The sequence below is a fragment of the Dipodomys merriami genome, unplaced genomic scaffold, assembly GCF_024711535.1.
Source record: "Dipodomys merriami isolate MVZ:Mamm:240054 unplaced genomic scaffold, mDipMer1.0.p SCAF_11, whole genome shotgun sequence".
NCBI lineage: Eukaryota > Metazoa > Chordata > Mammalia > Rodentia > Heteromyidae > Dipodomys > Dipodomys merriami.
In genome coordinates, this window is record NW_027202382.1 from 30,144,596 (window position 1) to 30,155,926 (window position 11,331).

At 45.8% G+C, this 11,331-nt stretch overlaps 1 protein-coding gene across 6 annotated transcripts in view; it reads left to right on the forward strand.

Moving 5' to 3' along the window:
• Tmem268 (transmembrane protein 268) overlaps positions 1 to 6,623 on the forward strand; it is a 35,645-nt gene extending 29,022 nt beyond the window's left edge. For all 6 annotated transcript variants that reach the window (XM_070012309.1, XM_070012325.1, XM_070012315.1 and 3 more), the window contains exon 9: positions 1,495 to 6,623. In XM_070012309.1, coding sequence (XP_069868410.1) covers positions 1,495 to 1,674 — 180 coding nt within the window. In that variant the 3' untranslated portion in view covers positions 1,675 to 6,623. The remainder of the gene's footprint in view (positions 1 to 1,494) is intronic.
• Positions 6,624 to 11,331: the final 4,708 nt, after the last annotated feature.

Consider the following 11,331-nt stretch of genomic DNA (forward strand, 5'->3'; position numbering starts at 1 on the left):
AATACAATTTCCTGTCCTGAATATCAAGCGTGTATGTGCATGTTTTAAAAGTAGCTGTCCTTATAATTCAACTAGGGAAAATAGAGTCATGGCCCAGGTCTCAGCGGAGACCAGACCAACCTATTTCAGCTGGCTCCTGATATCTGTGAAAGACAGAGAGTTAGAGTGACTTCTTACAGCTTTACGGACTTTTATCCTGCATAAAATTCTTTAACATGCCCTCTGAGGATGCTCGGATTACTTTGTCTTGTTTGATGACTAAGAGGTCAACTGACGTGCCCCAGCTCAGAGAGCAAGAATTTGGCAAAACCAAGGGAGAAGCCAGCCCTGCTGATTCTTAGGAAGCCATTTGTCTTATTATAGTTCTTTACTTCCTTTTCTTTTAATTAACTAATGTATTTATTTTTGGGTGATCATGGGCTTGAACTCAGGGCCTGGGTGCTGTCCTTGAATTCTTTTGCTCAAGGCTAGTACTCTACCACTTTGAGCCACAGCATCACTTCTGGTTTTCTGGTGGTTAAGAGTCTCATGGACTTTCCTTTCCAGGCTGGCTTCAAACCTAGATCCTTAGATCCTGAGTAGCTAGGATTATGGGTGTGAGCCACCAGTGTTCAGCTTTTATTTTATTTTTATTATCTTTAAATAGTTGCACGAAGATGCTCTTCATCCTATTGATTTTGGACTAAGTGAGAAGCCATCTAAGCTAGTGATATTATTTAATCTAAACCATCTAAGTTAGTGATATTATTTGAAAGTTTTGATGTTTGCTAGCCCAAAGAACAGCTTAAAACAAAAACCAGTGCTAACAGACATGTTGAGTTTGGACAGATTTAATAGTCATGGGGTAATATTCATGACATTTCTTGAGCCATTTATTGATATTTCTTGATGATATTTGGTAAGCATTTAGCACTGGGCTAACGGCTTCCTGTCTGTGTGCTCCACAGTCCAGCCAAAGCTCCCGTTCTTTCTGAGCTATGAGCTATGAGCTCAGCGGGTGGAGGGCCCCGCTCAGGGATAGCACAGCATGGATGGGCTGGAATTTCCTCCTGGCCTTTTCTTGTTTTGGAAGTCTGCTCTTAACTCATAACTCTGCAGATGTGAGCAGCCTCCATGTCAGGCACAACTGTGTCTTTTATATGGAGAGTGGACAAAGTGTTGTGAAAATCTGTGACCCCTCATGAGCAATAGAAGCTTTTTCCTTGTTTTCCCAGCCATAGACCCACGTGGGGTGCTTTAGTAGGTGAAGAGCATATGTTAAATCCAATTTTTAAAACCCCTTTTCTTCCTTACCTTTTCTTCTCTTTTTTTTTTTCATTTTAGTAAAAACATACATAATAGAGAATCTGAGCATAAATTACAGTGACACATGGGAGTAGGCGCCAGGCATTGCTGTCACCATCACCACCATGGTGGCTTGGCCTTCCTCTGGTGCCTCAGCTCTCCTGCCCATAAGGTCCCCGTGGTCCTCACTCTGCTTCCTACCTCCTCCAGGAAATGGCCCGGCAGCTGCTGGCAGTGTTTGGTGGCTACTACACACGGCTCCTTGTGACCTCCCAGCTTCCCCAGAACATGGGGACACGACACACAGACTCTCCAAGGGTTCCATGTCCCTGCCAACTCATAGAAGCCCACATCCTGGGCACGGGGTGCTGCCCACTGCTGACCAGGTGACCCAGGGACAAAGCCTCATCTTCCTTGAAGACTGAACCATGGGAGACCTCAGGAATTCAAGACGGCAAGGAGAGCATCACTGGGGGTTACCACCAGACGTGGTGCGCACCCTAGGGTCCCGTCTCGTCCACATTGCATGCTGATCACAGGCCTCGTGGGAGCTGTGACTGCTGATCTGGCCCCAGCCCAGATCCCCTGCTGGGCCATGTGGATCTGTGGTATGGATGGAGAGACTGCTTTCCATCCCTTCCCTTTCCTTCCCACAGGCCCAGGAGAATGGGAGGTAACCACACAGGGAGAATCTTCAAGTGATGTTGCCATCCCCCACCACTTAGCCAGGATACTGCTCTCCATGCTCAGCCTCTGACCTCTAAAGTTCTGTACAAGAGAGACACATAGTCCCAGAACTTCCTCCACGCTTGGTTTTGCTCCATATTTTGTGGCCTGCAATGATACCTGTGCTTGTCTGCTAGCACCAGGTTACAGAAGACAGAGGGAGAAGACAGGAGGAAGAAAAAGGTGGCAAAGGGCAGATAACTGTTCACTGATGATTTGGAAAGGTGGAGCCTGTTTGACTTGAAGACTGATTGGGTTCAAGGGCACACGTGCTTGTTGTGGGGGGAGGCGTGATCAGTCACTAGTAATTCTGTGAAGAGCTCAGAGACATCCAGGTGCTCTGCTTTAATGAGGGTCAATTAGAACCTGTGGTTCTAATAGGCCTACAGCCCAAAGCCCTGGCCTGGCCTCTGATGGCAGCCATTCCCCGCAAACCTAATCTTCACCTGCAATTAGGCCTCATCTCCCACAAAACCCCCATTATAAGTTGAAACTTTCTCCTGAACTCTTGTTCATATTTCTCCTGTCTGTTGTTTGGACTCTTATTTAAGCCTCAGAGTCCACTTTCCCTTCTCCCTCCCTCCTTGAGGAAATCTTCCAGTCTCTATCTCCTTTAAATCCATGATACAGCGACAACCCATACTGTTTTGTTATGAATTCTACATTCCTGTATGTATATGCCAGCTTTTCTAGCTAGACTGTAAACTCCTCAAGGTCAAAGACTGTAATACGTATCTTTTGTGTTTGGCCGGGACTTGCATAGGAAAGAAGTCCTGTGGCTTCGTTGTTTTTCCATCGCTGTGGCAGTTGGGCAAATGATTTTTCAAATGCGGTTGAATGTGGGGACCTGGATCACGGTGGCCCTGGGTTCTGGTTGTGAGCTAACACTCTAGCGGTGGAACTTGGTGAGTTGCTTTCTTTGGCTGGCCCTCCAAGCTGGTACCTTGGATGGTTCTTTAAGGCCCTGACTATTTAAAAAACAAACAAACTTTTTTTAAAATTAATTTTTAAAAGTTATTTTAAAATAGTTATTTTTAAAGAGTTTCAATTCAGTATGTGAATTTATGTATACAGTACATCTTGATAGGACCCAGATTCTTTAAACAACTTTAGTATTATTATTATAAAGATGATATACAGGGGGGTTATAGTTACGTAAGTCAGTCATTGTCACCCCTTCCTTTACACTCTCCCAGTTTTTCCCTCAGACTCAGATTCTTAAAGAAACTTCCAGGGCCAAATTCTGATAATTTCCAGCTTGTTCTGCTGGCTTTCCTTCCTTTCTTTTTCTTTTCTTTTTTTTTTTTTTTTTTTGTCGGTTGTGGGGCCTGAACTCTGGGCCCGGGTACTGCCCCTCAGCTCTTCAGTTCAAGGCTAGTGCTCTACCACTTAAGCTACAGCACCACTTTCCGCTTTTTCTGCTTATGTGGTGCTGAGGAATCGGACCCAAGGCCTCATGCATGCAAGGCAAGCACTCTGCCACTGAGCCACCTTCCCAGCCCAGCTTTCCTTTCTTACAGGCAGAAAGGCCCTAGGACCCCATCCCCTCAGCTGAGGCTTGGACTTGATACACCCTTGGCCTAGCAAGCAGATTTGGGTTCGTGTGTGTGTGTGTGTGTGTGTGTGTGTGTGTGTGTGTGTGTGTGTGTGTGTGTGTGTGTGTGTGTGTGTGTGTGTGTGTGTGTGTGTGTGTGTGTGTGTGTGTGTGTGTGTGTGTGTGTGTGTGCGCGCCAATACTGGGACTTGAGCTTAGCGCCTTATGCTCTTATTTGGCCTTTTCTGCTCAAGGCTGAGCCACCTCTACTACCAGCTTTTTGCTGTTTAATTGAAGATAAGAGTCTTGTTGACTTTTCTGCCTGGGCTGGCTTTGAATTGTGATGCTCAGAGCTCAGCTCACAGGGCAACTGAGATTACAGGTGTGAGTCACCAACACTAGCTGAGATCTGGATGTCTGTCCTAGAAATTCTGCTTCTTTTCTTTGTGACCTTGGCGAGTCTCTTACCCTTGCAGAATGTCTGTTTACTCCTTTGTTGGGTGATCTGAAATCTAATGCAGGTATGAGACAAATCCTCTGACTGCCCATGTGCTCTGCACATGCCTAGAGCAAGCCCCAGTCATCATTCATCAGCAAACCTTAGGCCAGAGTTGTTCAATGAGGTTATTCAGGAAGCTGCGCACTGTCTTTCTGACCTGATACGAGAAATGTTAATGTGCCTGTGATTAAAAAAAAAAATCTGTTTATCATCCAACGATAAAACCGCAGTAAGTAGAGAAGCAGAAAATAAAAATGTGTCTGTGAAAATAATAAAAACACCAACAGCTTTTATTTTTCTTCAATTTTAAGATCTACCTACCTATAGAAGCCTTGGTGTGGTGTTTCTGTCTTTTCTCTAGAATGAATGCTAGTCTTGCCTGGAGGGAGGCATGTGAGGAAGACCTCAGTGTGTCTTTCTCCATGTTTATGAGGTCCCTGGGGTCGTGGGGTCCCGTTTTCACAAGGGTGCTGTGAACGACCACGTGATGCTGCATATCCCTCCCTCTGCAGACTGTCCCTGAGAGGCAAGGGAGAGTGGACATGGCAACGTAGGAGCTCAGGCGGTGCTCATGGCTTGGATTCTAGAATCCACATCCTTCAGGACCAAGTTCAGCCCCTTGGGAGCAGAGTCCTTACCCTGTTGGGCCTCATTCTACCTCAGAACGAGGAAGGGAGGAACTTGTGGGGACTGATATTAAAAAAAAAAGTGCTTGAAACATTAAGAACTCTGTATGACATTGCTGTTTCCTTAAAAATTCTATCTCGTATCTAGTCGGTACCTGTTTGTGTTTTTGTTGGTACCAACTGTAGTGTGATTCGCTCTGGCCCTGGGGGCATTTTTAATGTGGATAAAGGTTCTAATCATATTTCTTGAGGCTCAGTATTGAGGGATAGAATATAGTAGGGAAGTTGGGAGCAAGCTGGTGACTCTGGGCCAGATACTCTTTCTGTGCCTCCTGAACCCCCCTCTTGTCATCTGTTAGGAGTGAGTGAGAGGGATTGGTAGAGGTGCTTGGCATAAAGCACAGGCCTGGCTCCTGGTATGTGATTATCATCATCATCATCATTATTTTGCAGAGCTAGGAAAATATGCCATCACTGAGATACACCTTTAACTCAGTGTTGGGTTTTCTTCTGTCTCAGCCCTATGCTGTTTTCTCTCTGGGTCTGTAAGCACAAGAGCTTTGTGTGTGTGTGTGTGTGTGCCAGTCCTGGGGCTTGAACTCAGAACCTGGGTGCTGTCCCCGAGCTTCTTTTGCTCAAGGCTAGCTTTCTACCACTTGAGCCACAGCTCCATTCCTGGCTTTTTCTGAGATGAGTATCATGGACTCTTTCAAAGTGGAGTCCTGAGATCTCAGCCTCCTGAGTAGCTAGGATTCAAGGCTTGAGCCACCCGTGTCTGGCTGTAAGCACAGTTTTTAACTGTGATGTTGAAATCTGTATTCCTATCGAATGCAGGTCCCCCTGCCTCCTAAGATCAGAAAAGAGTCTCCCAACTGGGATTATAGATTTTGTTTGTCCTTTTACTTTTTTCTTTGTTACATAGATTTAAGAAATTAAAATACAATTCACATGCTGTAACATTTACCATTTAAAAGTGTACAGGTCATTGGTATTCATCATTATTTAATTCTAGCATGTTTTCATTATCCCCTTTTTATTTTTTTAATTTTTTAATGTTTTTATTTTATTTTTTTGTCAGTCATGGGTCTTGAACTCGACCTGGATGTGGTCAGTCCCTCAGCTCTTCAGCTCAAAGCTAGCACTCTACTACTTGAGCCACAGCGCCACCTCCGGCTTTTTCTGCTTATGTGGTGCTGAGGAATGGAACCCAAGGCCTCATGCATGCAAGGCAAGCACTCTACCACTGAGCCACCTTCCCAGCCCCTAATGTTTTTATTTTGTATTTGTGTCAGTCATGGAGCTTGAACTCTGGGCCTAGGCACTGTCTCTGAGCTCTTCAGCTCAAGGCGAGCTCTCTCCCACTGGAAGCAGTTTTCTGAGTGGTTTATTGGAGATAAGAGTCTCATAGCCTTTACTGCCCAGGCTGGCTTTAACCGCGATCCTCAGATCTCAGCCTCCTGAGTAGCTAGGATGACAGGCGTGAGTCACTGGCACCTGGCGGATCCCCTTTTCGATTCCCCTCCCAACTCCTGTGCAGTCACTCTCCTCAGCCTCTGGCAACCACAAATGAATGTTATGTCTGGATTTTTCCGTTGTGGGCATTTCATGTAACTGGGATCATGGTGTGTGTGGCTTTTGTCTCTGGCTTTGGTCAAGTAGTATAATGTCTTTGGCACCAGTCCATGCTGTAGTCTTATGTCACAACCTCATTCCTTTTCTTGGCTGACTATTTTCCCATTGTATGAATCTACTACATTTTTTTTTTTTTGGCATTAACCTGTTGGATTTCTGTGTCTTGACAATGAAACAGCAGTGAATAGTTTTGGGCACATGTTTGTGTGGATATAGATTTTATAACCATACATATTAAAAAAATTCTGTTAGCACGAATTGTACAAAGGGGTTTCATTGTGATATTTAAATACACAAATATAATGTACTTTGATAAGACTTACTCCACCTGTATTATTCTTCTTTAATCTCTTACCTTCTTCCCTTTTTAACAGGTTTTAGTGGGTTTCCTTAGGTCTGAGACCGGGACTCGAACTCGGTACCTGATGCTTTCGCTCATTGGCTAGTGCTCTATCACCTGAGCCGCGCCTCCAACCCCTTTAAGAGGCTTTAAAAGCAGGTTTCAGTTTCTAGCAAACTTGAGAGTAAGTGGCAGAGATTTTTCCATGACATCTCCCGCCCCACATATACATGCTTCTCCCGTCATCCTGGCCAGAGTGTGTTCATTTGCTGAACCCGCGTGGACTGTGGCAATCACTCAGAGCCTGTCCACACTCTTGATGGTGTATATCTCATGGGTGTGGAAGGATATGTGATGACATGTGCCCACTACAGTCCTGTCATACCCTGTTCTACCCCTAAAACCTCTGGTCCACCTACTCAGCCTCCCACCTCCCCTACCCATACCATGTAGTCAGAGTCTTATACTATGGAGCTTTTCCTGATTGGCTACTTTCAGTGATTGATGCACATTGCAAGTTCCTTCATCTCTCTCTGTGTGGCTCAGTAACTCATTTGAATGTGTGATATTCCTTTGGAGGAAATGCCGCTTAGTCATCCACTATAGGATGCTTTGGTTGCTACCAGGATGTGGCAGTTACAAATGTAGCTGTTTTAGTGCAGTTTCCGCCATATGCCTTCTCAGGAGCATGACTTGATTATAGAGTTGGAGAGTGTTTAGTTTTGTAAGATACTGTCAGATCAAGCCGTCTTCTGAGTAGATAAACCCCTCCTGCAGTCAACAACTGGGAGTGTGCTGTTACCCGAAGTTTGACTATTCTGATAGGTATATAGTGTCATCTCTGTCTCTGCCTCTGCCTCTCCCCCCTCCCCCCTCTCTTTTGTCAGTCATGAGGCTTGAACTCAAGACCTGGGCTCTGTCTCTGAGCTCTTTTGTTTAAGGCTAGTGCCCTATCACTTTGAAATTTGGAGTCACAGCTCCACTTTTGGTTTTCTGGTGATTAGTTGGAGATAAAAGTCTCGAGGACTTTCCTATCTGGGCTGGTTTTGAACCGTGATCCCCAGATCTCAGGCTACTGAGTAGCTAGGATTTCAGCTGTAACCCACCAGCACTTGGCCATGGGCTCTTGTTTTCACTGTAGTCACTCTGGACTTAGAGATTTGCCATCCTTATATCTCTGCCAGGTGGTGTCTCTTGTTTCCCAGCTTTGTTGACTGTTCCCTTTTCTGGAACACTCTTCTCTGTCCTCTTGGCCCAGCTAGTTCCCTTAGTTCCCTTTCAATCTGCATACAACTCAAGCTTTTCCTAAACTCCCACCTCAAGTTGCAAAATGTTCCAGGTTCTTTTGCTCCCAAGGTTTGCCCTCTTGCTATATTGAACTCAGGATTCTTCTACCTAAAGGGAAAGCCACTTGAAGGGTTTCTGGGTTGGCACGAGCTGTGCTGTCTGTGCACTGGTTGTGCAATGCAGAACTCTAGGGCTGATGAACTAGATAGAGTTCTGACCATAACTCACTATTGGCTTTGGGCCTGGGCACTGGTGGAGTCACACAGTTGATGAGCAGAATTGCGTCCCCTGCTGGCAAACATTTCCTATAGCATCCACCGACAGCATCTTTCTTAGCAAGCATGTTCTTCTTGCTAGAGTGGCTAGGAGACAGCCACTGGAATGTTTCAACAGGACACAAACATTTCTTCCTAAGAGGTGCCAGGGTCAGCTTGCTCCCTATTTGTGGGACTCTCAGCAGTGGGAAAACAGGCAAAAGAGGAGGGACACATCCTCTGATGCGACCAAGGACTTTAATTGGAGACAGCTCCCCCTTCCCTGGACTTTCAGGAGCTAGAATCTTACTCATGCAGGTGGACAGGGGCGGCTCAGACATCTTCTCTTCCGTCAAGGAGTTTCCAAATCAGTCTTCATGACTCCTGTCCACCACCTTCTTCTTCATGGAAATGCTCTAGCAGCTGTGCAGCTCAGGGACTGTGTGGAAGCTGTGACTAAAATGGTCAGAGTCCAGTGTTGCAAGCCCTGATTCCTGCCCGGCGGTTAGGGGAGTGGTGTGGGTGTCTCTTTCGGAAAACATGCTGCTGTGAATCTGGGTTGATATCTGAAAGAGAGGACGAAACCCTTTACCTTGCCCAAATACTTCAATTGGTAAATAGTCTTCTTTATCATCTCTACTCAAAGATTCCTCATAGCTTTGAAAACAAGTTCTGCTTGTTTGAACAAAGGATGACCGCTCATTGTGAAACAATTGTAATCTGGGGGTTTACTTGTTACTTCAGCATAAACTAGCGGATCCTAACTAACCTGTATCCATGCACAGTGAAATGCCTTCTTTGTATGGACCATATTTTTAGACCCTTACATTGCATTCTCCTAACTGCTGGCACAATAGATGGCATTTTATTGCCAGCCCACCATTTTGTAGAGAAAGGTCATTTAAACTACCCTGTCATTACGTTCCTACTGACATCCAATAATGAGCATCTAACGAATATCATTTTTAGGCTACTTCATTACAGCCTTTGGTAACTTCCCCTTTCCACAGTCCCCAGAGGCTGAAATAAAGCCACAGGAGGTGACGGGGGAGACAGGAGCCCCGAGGAATCGCTCATGTGTTGCTCCCAGACCCCCACATCTGAACCTACAGAAGGACCTTGGGTGCTGCTGTTGGGATGCTGGTGGACTGAGTGATCTAGCAGTCCTTGAAGGAGCCTCGCTGGCTTTGTAGCAGCAACCGAAAATATTGGAGCCCATGTTTTGGTGGCTTTGGGAAGAGGAAAGGATTATGAGGCATCTGGCTATGCAGCCTGGATCCCAGAAGCCCATTGTTGTTTAAGCGGTGGGTCACACTGGCCTTCCCCCCTGCCTAAGCCTCCTGTAGCTCCCTGTGGCTGGTAGGCACAGCTGTACCTTCCTGGGTCACATCTCTCAGTTCCAGTTCTTCCTCCACTGTCCAACGTTCTACCCAGGGAAAGGCCTGGGAACCTGTGTCCTGTGGTTCTTTACCTGATGGATACCTCGGTGAATCAATCAGCTCAAATGTAAGATTCTAGCTGGAAAATATGACTTTTGTTGGGTCCAGTAGAAGACCAGCACACACAGAAGTGCGCACAGGTACGCTTGGCCAGAAGCAAGATTTGCCTTCTGCTCTTGAGATGTGTTCTGGGCAGGATGGGTCTGGTGTCTCCTAGTCTCCATTGTCGGGAAACAAGAGCGATGTAGTGTCACCCCAGAGGAACCTGTACCTTGGGAATCAGCCACTGTGACTGTTCATGAGCACTCACACTGCTGTCTCCATTCTCCTTTCCCTCCTTCCCTCCTTTCCTCACCCTTCCTCCCTTCCTCTTCCCACACTCTCCCCCCCACCCCACCCTTTTCCTTTTTTCTTGTTAGTCAAGGGGCTTATACTCTGGGCCTGAGCTCTTTTTGCTCAAGGCTAGTGCTCTACCACTTTGAATCACAGCACCACTTCGAGTTTTATGGTGGTTGACTGGAGATAAGATGCTCACAGACCTTCCTGCCTAGGCTGGCTTTGAACCGTGATCCTTTGATCTCAGCCTCCTGAGTAGCTAGGCTTACAGGCGTGAGCCACCAGCGTCTGGCTTTCTCCTCCCTTTATTGTCTCCTTGGCTCCTGTTTATTCCCTCTGGGCCCAGCTCCGTGGGAACAGGATCACAAAGCTTAGCTAAGGCACAGGATGTGAGAGACAGGGGCGTTTTTAACTCTTAGAAAAAATGTTTGAATTAAAAATCAAGAAAAAGAGTGAAGTATTCAAAAGAAGGCACAAGTTTCAACCAGAAATGAATACTAGGGTGTAAAAGCAAGGCAGATAGTATGTGACTGTAAAACTGGTTCCATTTGTGTGGGAGGTCCTAAGGAGGAGGATTTTGATCAGAGACCAGTCTTCAGGTAGAGACTCTATTGAAAAAAAAAATGGGAATGTGGCTCAAGTGGTAGCACATTTTTCTAGCAAGCTCCAAGACCCTGAGTTCAGAATAATGACAGAATGCCACATAAGGACAACAACAAAACAAAATTTAAAAAGTCTCTGTCTCTGTCTCTGTCTCTCTGTCTCTCTGTCTCTCTGTCTCTGTCTTTCTCTGTCTCTCTCTGTCTCTGTCTCTCTGTCTCTCTCTGTCTCTGTCTCTCTGTCTCTGTCTCTCTCTGTCTCTGTCTCTCTGTTTCTGTCTCTGTCTCTGTCTCTGTCTCTCTCTCTCTATAGATAGATAGATACATATATACATATCTATCTATCTATCTATCGATACAGATATATCTATCTATCTATCTATCTATCTATCTATCTATCTATCTATCTATCTATCTATATATATATTTTTTTGTCGGTCATGGGGCTTGAACTCTGGGCCTGGGCACTGTCCCTCAGCTCTTCAGCTCAAGGTGAGCACTCTACCACTTGAACCACAGTGCCACTTCCAGTTTTCTGGTGGTTAATTGGAGATGAGGCTCCCAGACTTTTCTGCCTGGGCTGACTCTGAACTGCGATCCTCAGATCTCAGGTGGCGTGAGCCACCAGCACCTGACTAAAATATTTAAAAAAAAACAAAAACAAAAAACAAATAGAACCCATGAATAGAGGCTGGGTGCCAATGGCTTATACCTGTAATCCTAGCTACTCAAGAGACTGAGATCTGAGGATCTAGGTTTGAAGCCAGCCAGGGCA